Genomic DNA, 22431 nt, shown 5'->3' with positions numbered 1-22431 from the left:
GGTTTAAGTAGTTCTAAGTTCTAGGGGACTGATGACCACAGATATTAAGTCCCATAGTGCTCAGAGCCATTTGAACCATTTTAGAATCGTGACTTCCGTTCTTATGTTAATATTATTTACCCTATAATGTTGTGTTTGGGAAGAAGCTATCGTTTTTTTTGTACTCCTTACGGTCTTCATGCATTTGTATAAAAATAAACGCAGCCGAAATGTGTCTATCTGTACACGACATCGCCACAGTTTTAAAGCGCTCGCCGTGACAGGGCCGGTACTACGTTGTGAAACAGCCTGTAGAAGCGTCTTGTGACGTGGCTGGATGGGCAGAGTGGGGGACTCGCTCGCTTGTTCTTCAGTTTACCGACAGACTATATGACACTTTCTTGGGTTACACCGGAAATTAACTTTACATCTGTCGATTATGGTCCGGTAAGAGTGACATGTTGAGTTTTGTCTGCAAGGAAGTCTCGAATCCATTCACAAATCTGCTCCTATACTCTCTAAACGGCAGTGCGGAACGGTATCAAATGCCCTTATGAAGTCAAGCAACACGGCATCAACCTGAGCGCCATTGTCTACGGCACTGTGAATTTCATATAGGAACAGAGCGAGCTGAGTTTCGCAGGATGTCTATTTGATGAATCTATGTCGATTTCTTGAAAGGAGGATATAAGGTGAACATCAACAAAAGCAAAACGAGGATAATGAAATGCAGTCGAATTAAGTCGGGTGATGCTGAGGGAATTAGATTAGGAGATGAGACACTTAAAGTAGTAAAGGAGTTTTGCTATTTGGGGAGCAAAATAACTGATGATGGTCGAAGTAAAGGGGATATAAAATGTAGACTGGCAATGGCAAGGAAAGCGTTTCTGAAGAAGAGAAATTTGTTAACATGGAGTGTAGATGTGTCAAGAAATCGTTTCTGAAAGTATTTGTATGGAGTGTAGCCATGTATGGATGTGAAACACAGACGATAAATAGTTTAGACAAGAAGAGAAAAGAAGCTTTCGAAATGTGGTGATACAGAAGAATGCTGAAGATTAAATGGGTAGATCATATAACTAATGAGGAGGTACTGAACAGAATTGGGGAGAAGAGGAGTTTGTGGCACAACTTGACAAGAAGAAGGGATCGGTTGTTAGGACATGTTCTGAGACATCGAGGGATCACCAGTTTAGTATTGGAGGGCAGCGTGGAGGGTAAAAATCGTAGAGGGAAACCGAGAGATGAATACACTAAGCAGGTTCAGAAGGATGCAGGTTGCAGTTAGTACTGGGAGATGAAGTAACTTGCACAGGATAGGGTAGCATGGAGAGGTGCATCAAACCAGTCTCAGGACTGAAGACCACAACAACAGCAACAACATGTCGATTTTTACAGAGGAGATTTTCCTTCTCGAAGAACGTCATATCCAGTCATGTTCATTTGTAACTTTGTACGACTTCGTACGAAAACTGTAAGTTCTATTAGCAAAGGTGTTTGATTTTTTAGGACAGTGGTCGTGAATTTAGTAAGAAGAGATGTGAGGGTGAGTGGCGGTGACGTGACGTGGCGTGACGTACCAGCAGGTGTGGCGTGACGTGCGCCGCCAGGGGCGCCGTGACGGAGAGCGACGTGTGCACCCGCTGCTCGCCGAAGGCGTTGTGCACGCGGCACTCCCACCTGCCCGCGTCCTCGGGCCTGGAGCCGCGGATGTGCAGCGCGTCCTGCGACGCCCACACGCGGCCCGTCGACGGCACCGGCGTGCCCGACTCCCGCCACCACCTGCAACCAAGCAGTGACGTCACGTGTCAGTACGGCCAGTCGGAGAGAGCCGCCGCGCTGCTGTGGACTCTGTCGAAGAATCGTACATACTTTTTGCCATCTACATCTACATACATACTCCGCAATTCACCATACGGTGCGTGGCGGAGGGTACCTCGTACCACAACTACAGGGTGTTTCAAAAATGACCGGTATATTTGAAACGGCAATAAAAACTAAACGAGCAGCGATAGAAATACACCGTTTGTTGCAATATGCTTGGGACAACAGTACATTTTCAGGCGGACAAACTTTCGAAATTACATAGTTACAATTTTCAACAACAGATGGCGCTGCAAGTGATGTGAAAGATACAGAAGACAACGCAGTCTGTGGGTGCGCCATTCTGTACGTCGTCTTTCTGCTGTAAGCGTGTGCTGTTCACAACGTGCAAGTGTGCTGTGGACAACATGGTTTATTCCTTAGAACAGAGGATTTTTCTGGTGTTGGAATTCCACCGTCTAGAACACAGTGTTGTTGCAACAAGACGAAGTTTTCAACGGAGGTTTAATGTAACCAAAGGACCGAAAAGCGATACAATAAAGGATCTGTTTGAAAAATTTCAACGGACTGGGAACGTGACGGATGAACGTGCTGGAAAGGTAGGGCGACCGCGTACGGCAACCACAGAGGGCAACGCGCAGCTAGTGCAGCAGGTGATCCGACAGCGGCCTCGGGTTTCCGTTCGCCGTGTTGCAGCTGCGGTCCAAATGACGCCAACGTCCACATATCGTCTCGTGCGCCAGAGTTTACACCTCTATCCGTACAAAATTCAAACGCGGCAACCGCTACCATTGCTGCACGAGAGACATTCGCTAACGATATAGTGCACAGGATTGATGACGGCGATATGCATGTGGGCAGCATTTGGTTTCCTGACGAAGCTTATTTTTACCTGGACGTTTAGTTTGTATTGCCGTTTCAAATATACCGGTCATTTTTGAAACACCCTGTACATACTCCGCAATCCACCATACGGTGCGTGGCGGAGGGTACCTCGTACCACGACTAGCATCTTCTCACCCTGTTCCACTCCCAAACAGAATGAGGGAAAAATGACTGCTTATATGCCCCTACATCTACATCTACATACATGCTCCGCAACCCACCATACGGTGCGTGGCGGAGGGTACCTCGTACCACAACTAGCATCTTCCCACCCTGTTCCACTCCCAAACAGAACGAGGGAAAAATGACTGCTTATATGCCTCTACATCTACATCTACATACATACTCCGCAATCCACCATACGGTGCGTGGCGGAGGGTACCTCGTACCACAACTAGCATCATCTCATCCTGTTCCACTCCCAAACAGAACGAGGGAAAAATGACTGCTTATATGCCTCTACATCTACATACATACTCCGCAATCCACCATACGGCGCGTGGCGGAGGGTACCTCGTACCACAACTAGCATCTTCTCACCCTGTTCCACTCCCAAACAGAACGAGGGAAAAATGACTGCTTATATGCCTCTACATCTACATCTACATACATACTCCGCAATCCACCATACGGTGCGTGGCGGAGGGCACCTCGTACCACAACTAGCATCTTATCACCCTGTTCCACTCCCAAACAGAACGAGGGAAAAATGACTGCTTATATGCCTCTACATCTACATCTACATACATACTCCGCAATCCACCATACGGTGCGTGGTGGAGGGTACCTCGTACCACAACTAGCATCTTCTTACCTTGTTCCACTCCCAAACAGAACGAGGGAAAAATGACTGCTTATATGCCTCTACATCTACATCTACATACATACTCCGCAATCCACCATACGGTGCGTGGCGGAGGGTACCTCGTACCACAACTAGCATCTTCTCACCCTGTTCCACTCTCAAACAGAACGAGGGAAAAATGACTGCTTATATGCCTCTACATCTACATCTACATACATACTCCGCAATCCACCATACGGTGCGTGGCGGAGGGTACCTCGTACCACAACTAGCATCTTCTCACCCTGTTCCACTCCCAAACAGAACGAGGGAAAAATGACTGCTTATATGCCTCTACATCTACATACATACTCCGCAATCCACCATACGGTGCGTGGCGGAGGGTACCTCGTACCACAACTAGCATCTTCTCACCCTGTTCCACTCCCAAACAGAACGAGGGAAAAATGACTGCCTATATGCCTCTGTACGAGCCCTAATCTCTCTTATCTTATCTTTGTGGTCTTTCCGCGAAATATAAGTTTACCTATTGCAGTCAGAAAACTCGCCATTTTTGTGATTCTAAAGCTGGTCGTAAAATACATTCCATACATTGAAATATCCTCTGCACAACAGTTTATTAACTCTTAATTTTGATAGTGCAACAGTAAGATGACATATGTACTCAAAAGCGTGGTATAGTGTCTCTAGTTATGTATCTAACAAGAGGATCAAAACCTGCCTGTCATCGATTACTTTCAGGTTGTCATGGTGCGTAGGGCACGACTGGGACCTCAATATATGTAAACACGACGATGCAACACTCAACCGTTTTCGAGCTCATTGAGTTTAGAATTGTAGACATGCTTTACACTTTGTATTGTCGCAAATATTCAAGCAGTCAGTAGCCGAATGAGTAAGTGTGTAGTGTTGTAAGAGCGAGATATCTGCATCGTATCTCGCTGCTCGTACCTTTTTTTTTCATTGCCACGTAATTCTAACAAAAGATCTGTTACGACGCTTCAGATCATCAGTATTTAATGATTCATTAACTATTTATGCAATATTTGTCCTGAAAAGAGTAGAAAAAAACTGTTTTTCGTTAGGAGATAGGAAATTAAAAAAGATATACAAGGACTTTCAGTCAAATCAGTGTAGGAATTTCATATATATTCTTGTATCTGCATTTGTGATAAGTATAACATACGAGGTGCATTGAAGTTCTAAGGCCTCCGATTTTTTTTCTCCAGACTGGAAAGAGATAGAAACATGCGCATTGTTTTAAAATGAGGCCGCATTCATTGTCAATACGTACCAGAGATGGCAGCACCGTACGGCAGATGGAATTTTACCGCCAGCAGCGAGAATGAGAACTGTTTTAAATACTTAAAATGGCAACTTTTTCCTTACTTGAACAGCGTGCAATCATTCGTTTTCTGAAATTGCACGCTGTGAAACCAATTGAAATTCATCGACAGTTGAAGGTAACATGTGGTGATGGAGTTATGGATGTGTCGAAAGTGTGTTCGTGGGTGCGACAGTTTAATGAAGGCAGAACATCGTGTGACAACAAACCGAAACAACCTCGGGCTCGCACAAGCCGGTCTGACGACATGATCGAGAAAGTGGAGAGAATTGTTTTGGGGGATCGCCGAATGACTGTTGAACAGATCGCCTCCAGAGTTGGCATTTCTGTGGGTTCTGTGCACACAATCCTGCATGACGACCTGAAAAAGCAAAAGTTGTCATCCTGGTGGGTGCCACGAATGCTGACGGACGACCACATGACTGCCCATGTGGCATGTTGCCAAGCAATGTTGACGCGCAACGACAGCATGAATGGGTCTTTCTTTTCGTCGGTTGTGACAATGGATGAGACGTGGATGCCATTTTTCAATCCAGAAACAAAGTGCCAGTCAGCTCAATGGAAGCACACAGATTCACCGCCACCAAAAAAATTTCGGCTAACCGCCAGTGCTGAAAAAATGATGGTGTCCATGTTCTGGGACAGCGAGGGCGTAATCCTTACCCATTGCGTTGCAAAGGGCACTGCGGTAACAGGTGTATCCTACGAAAATGTTTTGAAGAACAAATTCCTTCCTGCACTGCAACAAAAACGTCCGGGAAGGGCTGCGCGTGTGCTGTTTCACCAAGACAACGCACCCGCACATCGAGCTAACGTTACGCAACAGTTTCTTCGTGATAACAACTTTGAAGTGATTCCTCATGCTCCCTTCTCACCTGACCTGGCTCCTAGTGACTTTTGGCTTTTTCCAACAATGAAAGACACTCTCCGTGGCCGCACATTCACCAGCCGTGCTGCTATTGCCTCAGCGATTTTCCAGTGGTCAAAACAGACTCCTAAAGAAGCCTTCGCCGCTGCCATGGAATCATGGCGTCAGCGTTGTGAAAAATGTGTACGTCTGCAGGGCGATTACGTCGAGAAGTAACGCCAGTTTAATCGATTTCGGGTGAGTAGTTAATTAGAAAAAAAATCGGAGGCCTTAGAACTTGAATGCACCTCGTATAATCGTGTGGACCTGTTTACGTCGAATGGAACCGATCATTGACTATAAATGGCTATGTTCGGATACTTGGAGACCATTTTCAGCCATTCATGGACTTCATGCAATTTTTGCAACGATGCAATTTTTATGGATGACAGTTGTTCGCGACTGATTTGAATAGCATTCGGGGCAATTCGAGTAAATATTTTGGTCACCCAGAAGCGCCCGACGTGAATCACATCGAACACTTATGGACCACTATCGAGAGGATCAGTTTGTTCACAAAATCCTGCACCGGCAATACTTTCGCAATTATGGACGACTGTAGAGCTTGCATGGCTGAAATTTCTGCAGGAGAGTTCCGACGACGTGTTGAATCCATGCCACGTTCAGTTGCTGCACTGCGCCGGACAAAAGAAGGTCACGGTATGACGAGGTATCCCATGACTTTTGTCACCTCAGTGCACATTCCATTCATTGAAATATTCTCTATACAATAAGTTATTAACTATTAAGTTTGATAATGCCATAATAAGATTAGTCCGTGATGTGCTGTGATATGAAGTCAAAGGTATCTTGTAATATCTTTGCCTGTGTAGCTAGCAAGGTCACGGTACGATCTTCCCCTCACAGATTTAATTCATATGGACAGGGTGTGTAGGGCACGACTATGACTGCAACATACGTAAACAGGAAGACACCACTCTCAACCGTTTTCGATATCATCGAGACTGAGAATTTTAGATATGCTTATATACTTTGTATGTTCACAAATATTCAAACAGTCTGCAGCCGAAACAGTAAGCTTGTAGTTTTGTGAGCGCGAAGTATCTGGAACGCATCTCGGTACTGGTCCTTTTTTCATTCCCACATAATTCTAGCATCAGATTTATTACGACTGTGCAAATTATCAATATTTAATTATTAGTTACATAATATTTATCCCGAAAAAGGAGAAAAGCTGTTTTCAAAAGGAGACAGGAAATAAAACAAGGACATACGAGAATATTCGATCAAATTAATACAGTCATTTCATTTATGTTATTGAATCTGCATTTGTGGTAAGTATGATACGTAACCTCTGGAGCAGTGCACGAATGAGAAATATGGGTAACAAAAATTGTTGGGATATATTGCACGTGTGATGAACGCCGAATTTTACCATGTGCCTGATATTTCGATGAGTCTGTTGCAAAACACAAAAAAAAAAAGATTCAAATGGCTCTGAGCACTATGGGACTTAACTTCTAAGGTCATCAGTCCCCTAGAACTTAGAGCTAGTTAAACCTAACTAACCTAAGGGCAGCATACACATCCATGCCCGAGGCAGGATTCGAACCTGCGACCGTAGCGGTCGCGCGGTTCCAGACTGTAGCGCCTAGAACCGCTCGGCCACAACCGGCCGGCCTGCAAAACAAACTTGGTCTATATTCATTAACGGTTTAGCGGCGCACCACGCATATCGAAGCATATCACGAATGTTGGTACGGACGACTGATGGTATACGATTGGTTAAATTTTTATGCAGTCAACTCTCGAACGTATCTCTCTATTCTGTTCGATCATGTATGCGCAACTTTGTAGTCGTTCTGTAAGGTTCATCACGTGCGTGTAAAACTAAACGTTACAAGGATGCAACACGGATGTTCATGAGGGATGGTTTACTTTAATACTGCAAATTGTCAGAATGAAATGGAAATAGGGCCGGCCCTGGTGGCCGTGCGGTTCTAGGCTCTACAGTCTGGAACCGCGCGACTGCTACGGTTTCAGGTTCGAATCCTGCCTCGGGCATGGATGTGTGTGATGTCCATAGGTTAGTTAGGTTTAAATAGTTCTAAGTTCTAGGGGACTGATGACCTCAGAAGTTAAGTCCCATAGAGCTCAGAGCCATTTGAACCATGTTTTTGGAAATGGGAAAAAAATCGTATCGGTAGCAGATTCGACGAAGAGACCTCCCGCTTAAGAAACTAACTGCTTACTCGCTCAGCTGGGGACGCCTTGAACGTTAATGACCATAGAAAGTACATAAGCAGGCTGGTTGGTTGGTTAATTTGGGGGAGGGAACAAACAGCGGGGTCACCGGTCCCATCGGACTAGGGAAGGAAGCCGGCCGTGCCCTTTCGAAGGAAACATCCCGGCATTTGTCTGAAGCGATTTAGGGAAATCACGGGAAACCTATATCAGGATGACGAGACGCGGGTTTGAACCGTAGCCCTCTTGAATGCGAGTCCAGTGTGATAACCACTGCGCCATGTCACTCGGTCATATTAGCAGGCCTAAAATTTTTTCTCGAAAACGATTGAGAGTTGCAAATGGTTCAAATAGCTCTGAGCACTATGGGACTTAACATCTATGATCATCAGTCCCCTAGTACTTAGAACTACTTAAACCTAACTAACCTAAGGACATCACAGAACACCCAGCCATCACGAGGCAGAGAAAATCCCTGACCCCGCCGGGAATCTAACCCGGGAACCCGGGCGTGGGAAGCGAGAACGCTACCGCACGACCACGAGCTGCGGGCTTGAGAGTTGCATCTTAGTGTTCACATTCGTGAAGTCCTAGTCGCGCACTACACGCACTGTCAATATGAATCATATCGTTGAGGGGGCAACCGCCCAGTTTGCGTCGCGCCAGTGCACATGCGTAGTCTCCAATGGACCGATTTAATGGCGTTGGGTCTGAGCCCGCTTCATCCGTTTACGACTGATAACTGCAGGATGGTCATACAAGCACAAGGGCAGACCGTCTCGGTAGCTGCAGGGTCAGCGTGGCAGATTGCTAACCGAAGGGGCCCGGGTTCGGTTCCAGGGCGGATTGAAGATTTTCCCTGCAGTGGGACTCTGTGTTGTGTCTTCCTTATGTTCGTACCGTCGTTACTGACAAAAATATGGTCGCCACTACAATGTCGTATCGTTTTTCGGTTATTGAGATGACGGAATGGATCCGAACCAGAGTTTAATAAATGTTATGAGTCTTGTAGCAGGTGGATACTCTGAGCATTTGCCGAAATTGGTTATGACTTTGAAGGGGTGTTTGATTCTCTATTGTACCAACTTACATGCCCGCGAAGATAGTCGCTCGGATTTGGTGGAAGCTTGTCTTGGAACTTTGTCTGATATTTGTGTCTACAGAATACAGAGACAGAACCTGACTAGTGAGCCATAGTCGCCAGCGCATCTGGGACTTACCTGCTGAACTCATTAGTGTGTAGAGTGTACTCGTATGAACGTCCGCCTCCGTAGCGTAGCGCTAACATTACCGCCCACCACGCAGGGGGTCCGGGTTCGATTCCCGGCAAGCGACTGGGTGTTGTGTGCCCTTCATCATCATTTCATCATCATTGACTCGCAAGTCGCCGAGGTGGCGTCAACTAAAAAGGACTTGCAATGCGGCGGACGAACTCCCCCGAATGGGGCCACTCGGCCAACAATGCCATACGATCATTTCATTTTTCATTCATATGAACAGTTATTCGGAGCTATCCACTGGGCCGTAGAGTTCTTTACTCTGCGCCTGTTATACTGTTTTATATTTGAGTTAACTCAGTCTTTATTTACAGAGTTTACTGGTTCCAACTTGGCCATCATATTTTGCTAAAATTGTTGATGCCACTATCGTTTGGGGCTGGTTGCATAGTACAAGGTGCATTCAAGTTCTAAGGCCTCCGATTTTTTTTCTAATTAACTACTCACCCGAAATCGATGAAACTGGCGTTACTTCTCGACGTAATCGCCCTGCAGACGTACACATTTTTCACAACGCTGACGCTATGATTCCATGGCAGCGGCGAAGGCTCCTTTAGTTTTTACCACTGGAAAATCGCTGAGGCAATAGCAGCACGGCTGGTGAATGTGCGGCCACGGAGAGTGTCTTTCATTGTTGGAAAAAGCCAAAAGTCACTAGGAGCCAGGTCAGGTGAGTAGGGAGCATGAGGAATCACTTCAAAGTTGTTATCACGAAGAAACTGTTGCGTAACGTTAGTTCTATGTGCGGGTGCGTTGTCTTGGTGAAACAGCACACGCGCAGCCATTCTCGGACGTTTTTGTTGCAGTGGAGGAAGGAATTTGTTCTTCAAAACATTTTCGTAGGATGCACCTGTTACTGTAGTGCCCTTTGGAACGCAATGGGTAAGGATTACGCCCTCGCTGTCCCAGAACATGGACACCATCATTTTTTCAGCACTGGCGGTTAGCCGAACTGTTTTTGGTGGCTGTGAATCTGTGTGCTTCCAATGAGCTGACTGGCGCTTTGTTTCTGGATTGAAAAATGGCATCCACGTCTCATCCATTGTCACAACCGACGAAAAGAAAGTCCCATTCATGCTGTCGTTGCGCATCAACATGCCACACGGGCAGCCATGTGGTCGTCTGTCAGCATTCGTGGCAGCCACCTGGATGACACTTTCCGCATTTTCAGGTCGTCATGCAGGATTGTGTGCACAGAACCCACAGAAATGCCAACTCTGGAGGCGATCTGTTCAACAGTCATTCGGCGGTCCCCCAAAACAATTCTCTCCACTTTCTCGATCACGTCGTCAGACCGGCTTGTGCTAGCCCGAGGTTGTTTCGGTTTGTTGTCACACAATGTTCTGCCTTCATTAAATTGTCGCACCCACGAACGCACTTTCGACACATCCATAACTCCATCCCCACATGTCTCCTTCAACTGTCGATGGATGAATTTCAATTGGTTTCACACCACGCAAATTCAGAAAACGAATGATTGCACACTGTTCAAGTAAGGAAAACGTCGCCATTTTAAGTAATTAAAACAGTTCTCATTATCGCTGCTGGCGGTAAAATTCCATCTGCCGTACGGTGGTGCCATCTCTGGGACGTATTGACAATGAACGTGGCCTCATTTTAAAACAATGTGCATGTTTCTATCTCTTTCCAGTCCGGAGAAAATAAATCGGAGGCCTTAGAACTTGAATGCACCTCGTAGTTGCCTGTCACGTTTGGGCGTCATTGGTAATTTATGAAAATTCAGTATGTACTGGTTAGATGTAATTTAGTTTGTACTTAGGATAATGTAGATTCAATTTTATTACCTGCTGTTTTAATTTAAGCAGAGGTATATTGGTAAATTCTCTCTTGGTTGAGATTAGCTTTCTACCTGATTCCATATCTGGATATTGATTCTTAATCTCCAGCTCTTGAATGAAGGAACCGCTGCCTATTTATGAGAGTTCAGATAACGTTCCTCTGTAAAGGTTTTATATCATATTTTTACAGTTGTTCATTGCCTGTTGTGATCTGCTGTGCCGAAAGGTTTCAACAGATCTCTGAACTAAATATTTATTGATACTTGACCCATTATTCTGGAACATTTGTTAATTTCAATGTTTATCTGTCTGTCATGGCAGTATCTCAGTTCACACTGTGCTATATTGAATTATTTTGAGATTGAATTTGTTTTGAGACAGAACCACCTAAGTCAAGTTTATGTAATGTGACGATTTGAAATCTCAGATTAATGCGGATCAAATTTAAAATAGTTATTGTTTAGAGCTGGTTTTGTTAGATTGTTATGGATAATTATATTCATTTGAGTTTGTCAGGTTTCCCATCTTAAAAAAACTGTCAAATTTCTCATCTTTAAAAAATTCGTAAAAACTGTTTGCACAACTAGTTAAATAAAATGATTTTCTATACTCAGGGTGAAGGGTTCATTTCAGGTGAGCCTCTTTCGTTCTCAATAATGTCATGAGGGTTCTGGAGACCCCATATGCGCACGTTATGTCGGTTTGCTTTACCGCTAACATGAAATGTTGCTTCATCACTGAAAATTAACCGTGGTAAAAACTATCGTCTTTCACGTGCTCTAGCAAAGCATTGCTTAAGTCAACCTGTTTCCTTTTATCACCAACCAGAAGAGTTCGTTTAGTTTACAGACCAAACGACGCCTTAACACTCACCTGACGGTCGTATGAGGCACTGCCAGTTATGTGCTTGCACACCGAGTACTTTCATTGACTCCGCTGAAACGTTTGTTGAATTCTTTACACCATATCATCAGAAATTCGAGGTCGACCTAGACTCTTACCTTTGCACAAGCATTTTGTCTCTTCAAATTGTGGTCAGCACACTGGACTCGCATTCGGGAGGACGACGATTCAATCCCGTCTCCGGCCATCCTGATTTAGATTTTCCGTGATTTCCCTAAATCGCTTCAGGCAAATGCCGGGATGGTTCCTTTGAAAGGGCACGACCGATTTCCTTCCCCATTCTTCCCTCGCCCGAGCTTACGCTCCGTCTCTAATGACCTCGTTGTCGACGGGACGTTAAACACTAATCTCCACCTCCTCATCTCTTCAAATTGGTGATACCAACGACGAATGTTTTTGGGTTTAGGAGGATCAACACCAAGACACCGACCAAAAGCACGCTGGACCGATATCAGTGATTCACTCTTTGCAAACGGCAGCACACAAAACGTCTTCTGTTGAGCGGACGCCATCTTACTTTTGACTGACTGAAAACTGAGAAGGCGCATTGACTGACATGTAAAGGCGATTTTCTGAAAGTCTAAGCCACATCCATTCAAACAACACCAATTTCCTTGCCGGCACGTCCCATGATTCCTAATTATTGCCATCCAAAATCAGGCCACTCTTTTTGAAGCACCCTGTAGTATAAAAGTTTTAGTGATTGAAAAAAAAATGTACAGGTCATTCCCGTTTTGAATGGGCTCTGACTCCGTAATTAACGGCATGTCTTGTTTCTTGCCCCACCCAGAAGGCGACGTTAGCGTTGTAAGTAGGCTGTTTATGTTTTATTATTGGCAATGTTACGTAGCGCTCTGTATGAAAATCACTGGCTGTGCTGTGTGCAGTCTGTGGCTTTCCAACAATGAAAGACACTCTCCATGGCCGCACATTCACCAGCCGTGCTGCTATTGCCTCAGCGATTTTCCAGTGGTAAAAACAGACTCCTAAAGAAGCCTTCGCCGCTGCCATGGAATCATGGCGTCAGCGTTGTGAAAAATGTGTACGTCTGCAGGGCGATTACGTCGAGAAGTAACGCCAGTTTCATCGATTTCGGGTGAGTAGTTAATAAGAAAAAAAATCGGAGGCCTTAGAACTTGAATGCACCTCGTACTATGCAACCAGCCCCAAACGATAGTGTCATCAACAATTTTAGCAAAATATGATGGCCAAGTTGGAACCGGTAAACTCTGTAAATAAAGACTGAGTTAACTCAAATATAAAACAATATAACAGGCGTAGAGTAAAGAACACTACGGCCCAGTGGATAGCTCCGAATAACTGTTCATATGAATGAAAAATGATATGATCGTATGGCATTGTTGGCCGAGAGGCCCCATTCGGGGGAATTCGGCTGCCGCATTGCAAGTCCTTTTTAGTTGACGCCACCTCGGCGACTTGCGAGTCAATGATGATGAAATGATGATGAAGGGCACACAACACCCAGTCGCTTGCCGGGAATCGAACACGGGCCCCCTGCTTGGTAGGCGGTAATGCTAGCGCTACGCTACGGAGGCGGACGTTCATACGAGTACTCTCTACACACTAAAGAGTCTGTGGCTAGTTTGCATTGTTGTCTGCCATTGTAGTGTTTGGCAGCGGCAGCTGGATGTGAACAGCGCGTAGCGTTGCGCAGTTGGAGGTGAGCTGCCAGCAGTGGTGGATGTGGGGAGAGATATGGCGGAGTTTTGAAATTTGTAAAAATGGATGTCATGAACTGCCATATATATTATGATTATTAAGGTAAATACATTGTTTGTTCTCTATTAAAATCTTTAATTTGCTAACTATGCCTATCGGTAGTTAGTGCCTTCAGTAGTTTGAATCTTTTATTTAGCTGGCAGTAGTGGCGCTCGCCGTATTGCAGTAGTTCGAGTAACGAAGATTTTTGTGAGGTAAGTGATTTGTGAAAGGTATAGGTTAATGTTAGTCAGGGCCATTCTTTTGTAGGGATTTTTGAAAGTCAGATTGCGTTGCGCTAAAAAAATATTGTGTGTCAGTTTAAGCACAGTCATGTATAAATTTTTCAAAGGGGACGTTTCAGCGTTGCTCTCACACTAGGATAGGAGCCGAGGTCGGCAGCGTTTCTAGCACTACCGAGCGTGAGACTGGAGTAAGGAAGCGTGGGCTGATCAGCACTCGAGCCTCAGCATTAGACTGATCAGCAGCCGAGGGAGACAGAGCAGTAGGGCCTCGGACTGGGAGCGGCGATGCTCGCTGGACTCTGTTCTGGTGGCAGCAAGGGACGGTCTCCCAGATGGAGCTGTTCCGTATGTCGTGTCTTCCGCAACCATTGTCTTCCGTGCAGTTCGATGGTTGCTCGAAAGCTGTTGAAGGCAACGGGTTGGAGGGGAGCCAAGAACAGGGAGCCTATTCCAAGCTGGTACACCAGCGAAGTGTCTACAGGACCTAATGGTCAGAGTGGGGTGTGGCCACCGTGTGGACACAAACAAAACGGTGAGGCAGTTGCTGTCCTTTCCCGGTTGGAGATGCGGACTGGGGCTTCCAGATTACAATAGAAGCAGATGATGATGATCATGATGGTTGGTTTGTGGGGCGCTCAACTGCGTGGTTATCAGCGCCCGTACAATTTCCCAACCTTTGCTCAGTCCAATTTCGCCACTTTCCTGGATGATGATGAAATGATAAGGACAACACAAACACCCAGTCATCTCGAGGCAGGTGAAAATCCCTGACCCCGCCGGGAATCGAACCCGAGACCCCGTGCTCGGGAAGCGAGAACGCTACCGCGAGACCACGAGCGGCGGACAATAGAAGCACTAACTGATGTTTTGGTCAGTCGAATGGTTCAACATAATGTGCACTGTGTATTGAATGTACTGGATGAGCAATAAAATTACACACGGAAGGTCTGCGAGCACACTGCTTCCTGTTACGCTTGTTGTATGGTGGCACGCTGGCCGTGCGGATGTTTTTCTCGAAGAGTGAAAAATGGTTCAAATGGCTCTGAGCACTATGGGACTTAACTTCTGGGGTCATCAGTCCCCTAGAACTTAGCACTACTTACATCTAACTAACCTAAGGACGTCACACACATCCATGCCCGAGGCAAGATTCTAACCTGCGACCGTAGCGGTTGCGCGCTTCCAGACTGAAGCGCCTAGAACTGCTCGGCCACTCCGGCCGGCTCGAAGAGTGAAAACTATTTAGATTTTGTTATTCATGTAGAGTGAGCGTGACTGATTGCGAATGAGCCATTTTACAGAAGGTTACCTTGTTGTAATAACGCCGTGAGTATGATTGATTTTATTAATGGCACTGTATCGGAATGTATTTCACCCTGTAAGAGTGATCTGTTTTATATGTTATATTGTATTGTACTGTTAAATTCTATTGAGACATTTGCGTAGTTACTCCTTTAGGTGGTCGTTTGTAGCTCTGATTTTATGTATGGCTGGTGGTGAGGGGAGTCATATATCCATATTTAGTTGGGTGCCAATGTGAGTAGCCTCAACCGAGTCGGAGAGCTGTCTTATAGGGTGTTGCTCTGCGCTTAATTGCAGAAGCATATTTTGTTCAATATTTCTGTCTGTGGCAAGGAGCTATATTTCGTTAACTATTATTGTTGAGTGCTGTATTCTATCTGCTGGGGCGAAATATATTTAAATTTTGTCTTGTTGCAACCCTTGTTCACTCAAGAACGAGCAGCCCTTAGAGGCTCACCATCTTGTTTACAACTATTCATGACGTCGCCTTTCCGGCTTAGATTTTTTTTAAATGTGACTTGTAAGTACTGCATCTCTTTTCCAGTCAGTACAAGCTTTAATTTTATTAATGTATTATATACCTAAAATGTTTTAGAACAGTTAATTAAATTCTTAAACACACGAAGCACTATATTTTTGATATAAGTGAACCAAGTTCAACAGGTGCCTGTCAAGTTTAAGTCATTACCTTCACAGTCGGCCGGCGTGACCGAGCGGTTCTAGGCGCTACAGTCTGGAACCGCGCGACCGCTACGGTCGCAGGTTCGAATCCTGCCTCGGGCATGGGTGTTTGTGATGTCCTTAGGGTAGTTAGGTTTAAGTAGTTCTAAGTTCTAGGGGACTGATGACCTCAGAAGTTAAGTCCCGTAGTGCTCAGAGCCATTTGAACCACTTTTTAATTCTGAAGACGACGCTCATAGTAGCGTCTAAACCTGGTCAATTTTGACTTAATATTTGTGACTGAGGGCTTATTTGTTCTAATATAATTTAAATTTTGTTTTTATTGTGCAGGAGGTACATTATGTTGTTACTTTCTTCTTGAGTCCACCTTCAAGAACTGTAAATGAAGTCCTGCCTTTTTATCAATTCTCTATTGCTAAGAAGAATATTTTATGTTGAAAAAAATTATTTGTAAAACCGCAGCCCGAACGCCACTCCAACCAAATCCTACGCTACATCAAGGAGGGTCGTCGTACAAAAGCAAAAAACTATAGTTCTATATTGTTGACGTAATCTCTTGTAGTACATTAGAATATGTATTATGCTCGGGTATTATGACACTACTGAAAGAATCAACATGGATTCGGCACACAACGATTATGTGAAACCATGCTCACTCTGTTCGTCCACGAGACTTAGAAAGCAGCAGAACCGGCGCCCAGGATGAAACCGTGTTCCTTGACTTCCAGAAGGTGTTCCATACAGCACTGTCACCCAATGAACAAAATACGAGCTGTGTGGTTGGAATGAGAGTTGAGAGCAAAACAGAACATAACATGTCATTCTACATGGAAAGGAATAGGCGGACTTAAAAGCAACACCGACTCCAAGTGAGTCATGCAACTTGTATACGCTACTGTTGGCGGCGGGTATGACATTCTGTTGCAGCATCCTATAACAGAGCGACCCCAAGAGTCTGGTAGGGTATATAAGGGTATATAAGTGGCGAGTTAGATGTGGAGCTACCACTGCAAAGCACACGGAGGTGCAGTGGCAGCACGTGACAGAGCTTGAAAGTCGCTTAATTGTGGGTCTGTATTTGGCCGAATGGTCGAATTGTACAACATCCATATTTAAGGGGCATTCGGACGTGATAGTGACGTGATGTTGGACTGCACGGGCAAGTAGTACTCGTCATCGAAGTTCCGATCAAAAGCATCTCACCATCGTAAAGCGGGATCTCCGCATAGGGCACCAAGCACGTCGTAATCGCTTTACATCTGCCGCCCACCACAACGTAAACAGCTTTGTTTGGAGTGGTGCTCTGATCGGGAAGCATGGACTGCTGATGAAATGCGACGCAATGTGTTCAGCTATGTACTGCGGTATATTGTGTTCGAACGTTACGAATTTCCTCGAAGAGAACGGTCCACACGGATTTAGAAAACAGCGTTCTTGTGAAACACAACTTGCTCTTCACACACGCAAAGTGTTGAGTGCTATTGACAAGGGATTTCAAATTGATTCTGTATTTATAGATTTCGAGAGGGCTTTCGACACCGTCCCTCACAAGCAGCTTGTAGCCAAAGTACATGCGTATGGAATATCGTTTCATTTTTGCCCATGGATTCGCGATTTCGTCTCCTAGGTCCTAGTAATTTATGGAAAGCCATCGAGTAAAACAGAAGCGATTTCTAGCGCTCCAGAACGTAGTGTTATAGATCCTCTGCTGCTTGGTATCCATATAAACGATTAAGGAGAAAATCGGAGCAGCCGTCTTAGATTTTTTCTACATCTACATCTACATTTATTCTCCGCAAGCCACCGAACGATGTATGGCGGAGGGCACTTTACTTGCCACTGTCATTACCTCCCTTTTCTGTTCCAGTCGCATATGGTTCGCGGGAAGAACGACTGTCTGAAAGCCTCCGTGCGCGCTCGAATCCCTCTAATTTTACATTCGTGATCTCCTCGGGAGGTATAAGTAGAGGGAAGCAATATATTCGATACCTCATCCAGAAACGCACCCTCTCGAAACCTGGCGAGCAAGCCACACCGCGATGCAGAGCGCCTCTCTTGCAGAGTCTGCCACTTGAGTTTGCTAAACATCTCCGTAACGCTATCACGGTTACCAAATAACCCTGTGACGAAACGCGCCGCTCTCCTTTGGATCTTCTCTATCTCCTCCGTCAACCCGATCTGGTACGGATCCCACACTGATGAGCAATACTCAAGTATAGGTCGAACGAGTGTTTTGTAAGCCACCTCCTTTGTTGATGGACTACATTTTCTAAGGACTCTCCCAATGAATCTCAACCTGGTACCCGCCTTACCAACAATTAATTTTATATGATCATTCCACTTGAAATCGTTCCGCACGCATACTCCCAGATATTTTACAGAAGTAACTGCTACCAGTGTTTGTTCCGCTATCATATAATCACACAATAAAGGATCCTTCTTTCTATGTATTCGCAATACATTACATTTGTCTATGTTAAGGATCAGTTTCCACTCCCTGCATCAAGTGACTATCCGCTGCAGATCTTCCTGCATTTCGCTGCAATTTTCTAGTGCTGCACCTTCTCTGTATACTACAGCATCATCCGCGAAAAGCCGCATGGAACTTCCGACACTATCTACTAGGTCATTTATATGTATTGTGAAAAGCAATGGTCCCATAACAGTCCCCTGTGGCACGCCAGAGGTTACTTTAACGTCTGTAGACGCCTCTCCATTGAGAACAACATGCTGTGTTCTGTTTGCTCATCAATCCAGCCACACAGCTGGTCTGATATTCCGTAGGCTCTTACTTTGTTTATCAGGCGACAGTGCGGAACTGTATCGAACGCCTTCCGGAAGTCAAAGAAAATAGCATACACCTGGGAGCCTGTATCTAATATTTTCTGGGTCTCATGAACAAATAAAGCGAGTTGGGTCTCACACAATCGCTGTTTCCGGAATCCATGTTGATTCCTACAGAGTAGATTCTGGGTTTCCAAAAACGACATGATACGCGAGCAAAAAACATGTTGCAGATGATGCTGTTGTTTATCGTCTAGTAAAGTCATTAGAAGATGAAAACGAATTGCAAAAAGTGTGTGAAATCTTATGGGACTTAACTGCTGAGGCCATCAGCACCTACGCTTACACACTACTTAACCTAAATTATCCTAAGGACAAACACACACACCCATGCCCGAGGGAGGACTCGAACCTCCGCCGCGATCAGCCGCACAGTCCATGACTGCAGCGCCCTAGACCGCTCGGCTAATACCACGCGGCAAAACAAATTGCAAAATGATTTAATAACCCTAAATATTGACCTCATCCTTATGAGTGCTAAAAGGAATTAGTTAAACTTCGGTTATACGATAAATCAGTGAAATCTAAAGGCCGAAAATTCAAGTAAATACCTAGAATTATAGTTACGAACAACTTAAATTTGATAGAACACACAGAAAATTTTGTGGGTAAGGCAAACCAAAGACTGAGTTTTATTGGAAGAACACTTAGAAAATGTAACAGATCTACTAAAGAGGCTGTCTACACTACGCTTGTCCATCGTCTTTTGGAGTACTGCTACGCGTTCTCGGATCCTTACTAGTTAGGATTGACGGAACACGTCGAGAAAATCCGAAGAAGAGCAGCACGTTTCGTACTATCGTGAAATAGGGAAGAGAGTATCACGGACATGATACAGGATTGGCCGGCCGGTGTGGCCGAGCGGTTCTAGGCACTTCAGTCTGGAACCGCACGACCGCTACGATAGCAGGTTCGAATCCTGCCTCGGGCATGGATGTGTGTGATGTCCTTAGGTTAGTTAGGTTTAAGTAGTTCTAAGTTCTAGGGGACTGATGACCACAGTAGTTAAGTTCCATAGTGCTCAGAGCCATTTGAACCAATGTGCGTTCACCGTGATGTCGCCAAACACGGATGCGACCATCATGATGCTGTAAACAGAACCTGGATTCATCCAAAGAAATGACGTTTTGCCATTCGTGCACCCAGGTTCGTCGTTGAGTACACCATCGCAGGCGCTCCTGTCTGTGATGCAGTGTCAAGGGTAATTGCAGCCATGGTCTCTGAGCTGATAGTCCATGCTGTTGCGAACGTCGTCGAACTGTTCGTGCAGATAGTTGTTGTCTTGCATACGTCCCCATCTGTTGACTCAGGGATCGAGACGTGGCTGCACGATCCATTACAGCCATGCGGATAAGATGCCTGTCATCTCCACTGCTCACCGTTGGGATCCAGCACGGCGTTCCGTACTACCCTCCTGAACCCACCGATTCCATATTGTGCTAGCCGTCATTGGATTTCGACCAACACGAGCAGCAATGTCGCGTACGATAAACCGCAATCGCGATAGGCTACAATCCGACCTTTATCAAAGTCGGAAACGTGATTGTACGCATTTCTCCTCCGTACACGAGGCATCACAACAACGTTTCACCAGGCAACGCCGGTCAACTGCTTTTTGTGTATGAGAAATCGGTTGGAAACGTTCCTCATGTCAGCACGTTGTAGGCGTCGCCACCGGCACCAACCTTGTGTGAATGCTCTGAAAAGCTAATCATTTGCATATCACAGCATCTTCTTCCAGTCGGTTAAATTTCGCATCTGTAGTATTTCATCTTCGTGGTGTAGCAATTTTAATGGCCAGTAGTGTGTTTCTTCGTCCTACATGTATCTCGCGAAAATATCATGCAAGTAAAAATAGAGAAATTCGAGCCCAAACGTGGGGTTACTAACAATCATTCGTCCCATGGGCCATTTGCGACTTGGATGGGTAAAATCATGGGGAGGGGGGGCGGCGGGGTGACAGTGGTACACAAAATATATCCTCCGCTGTACACAAAAAGGTGGCTTGCTGAGTATAAATGTAGATGTCGATAGTCAGGCAGTGTTAATTTGCTGCTATAGAACAAAAGAGAAATGTTAAGCGAAATGAAACTTCAGCTAGCAATATCGATAATTCTACGGCGCAGCTTGGACTTTGCGCGGCGCAGTAACCACTGTTTGTTCCCCTGCGGTCCGCCGGCGCCGCAGTTGATGATTCCGGCGGACACGTCCGGCCGCCGGCGGGCACGTACGCTAAAAGGGCCGCGCCGGGACGCCGACAGCCGCGCCGTGGCGCGCGTGACGTCACAGGCGCCGTGTCAACATTTAATGGTGCCCGCGCCGCGCGGCGCTGCGCTGTCGCGGTCTGCATAATGCACGCCGCCCGTAATGGCAGCGACGTTTCAGCCTAATTGCCGAACGCCGAAGCCGTATTAAAATGCGAGCGGCGCCGCCGCTCCGCGCTGCCGGAATTCCATTCGAAGCGCTCGCCAAATGGACACCAGGCGGCGACAATGCAGACGAAATGTGGCGCACAGTACGACTGCACGAGCTCTGTTTATTTCGCACTGTTTTCGCAGCCGCAAAGGGCTAGCGACCAATCTCGTATCAGTAGTAATTTAGAATGATGTTCACTGAAGATGTCTGGCTGATTGTGTGAATAATGAAAATGAGTGCAGGCATGCAGCGAGTGAGTGTGGTTAAGCTCGAGCAGGTATATTGCGATGAGCCCGAAGTTTATTACCGGTATTCTACAATAAGTATGCGCAAGCGGCATTCAGTAAGTAATGCAACACTTTTTTTTTGAAAGAAGGACTCCAATATACCATGTTATACCCCATTCTTGAACATCTCCGTACAAAGCGACGGCCTTGCGCCATCTTGTATTGTATGACTGAGCCGTGGTAAAAATTTGCTGTTTTGAAGAGCGTGCCGCAGCGCGTAGTGTGAAGCAGTCGCCCTCCGTTACTGGCGGTGGCGCCGCTGTGGCAATCGCAGCTTTGATGTTTCCTTCTGGTGGGAAAGCGGAAAGATATCGTCTTCACGTGCATTTAAGGGGCGCTATGAGCTCGCCATGCGCCCCCCCCCCCCCCTCCCCTGAGACCCTGCACCCCATCCTTGCCTCTTTCCTTCCCACATCCCTCCCTACCTGGCCCTCTTCAGCTCGCCCCCCGCTCATCTCCCCCCTCTCTTCCCCTCCCTCCCTTCTTCCAGTCTTCCTCATCTCCTTGCGCCTGGCAGATCCTCTGTTTTGATCATCGTCAGTGTGCCACGTCAGTGTTGTGTTTAGTGCTCGCCATCCGTCGCTACCTTTTATGCTCCAGTAATACTGTGCCTTGTGTTCTTTTAATTGTCGCACTGTGTGGCTTTTTGTGTGTGCTACTTTTAAACAGTTTTCACAGTTTTTTATCTCCATTTTTATGGTCACCCCGTTTTTTGTCTATTGCCTTCCATGATGTTCCCCCCTTTTTTATATCTATGTTCACCATATTCTCTCCTTTGTTATTTTTGAATGTCTCCTATTGTTTGTTCTATGTCTTTCGGCTGAAGAGCAGCGCATATGCTGCTGCCAGCCCGCCCCGATGGGGAATTGAAATACAATAAAGAAGAAGAAAAAAAAAGAAACTCTGGTCAGTTGGTCAGCCGGGTCAGTGTGGGGCAGTCAGTGTCTGTCTGTTGTCCGGAGTGCTAGTATGTGTTAGGCCGCCAGTGTGCTCGAGTTTGTTCAGGCAA

General features: G+C 45.8%; 1 protein-coding gene across 1 annotated transcript in view; it reads right to left on the bottom strand.

Annotated features, from left to right (window-relative positions):
* The window catches only part of LOC126144709 (Down syndrome cell adhesion molecule-like protein Dscam2), a 458008-nt gene extending 436938 nt beyond the window's left edge, over positions 1–21070 (bottom strand). Inside the window, exons 1-2 of the mRNA XM_049915510.1 lie at positions 20859–21070; positions 1560–1761 (exon numbers count right to left, since the gene is read on the bottom strand). Coding sequence (XP_049771467.1) covers positions 1560–1761; positions 20859–21070 — 414 coding nt within the window. The remainder of the gene's footprint in view (positions 1–1559; positions 1762–20858) is intronic.
* Between the last annotated feature and the right edge of the window lie 1361 nt (positions 21071–22431).

Source organism: Schistocerca cancellata, chromosome 1 (genome assembly GCF_023864275.1).
Source record: "Schistocerca cancellata isolate TAMUIC-IGC-003103 chromosome 1, iqSchCanc2.1, whole genome shotgun sequence".
Lineage (NCBI taxonomy): Eukaryota > Metazoa > Arthropoda > Insecta > Orthoptera > Acrididae > Schistocerca > Schistocerca cancellata.
Note: the sequence above shows the minus strand (reverse complement) of the source record. Positions and strands in the feature narration are given on the sequence as shown.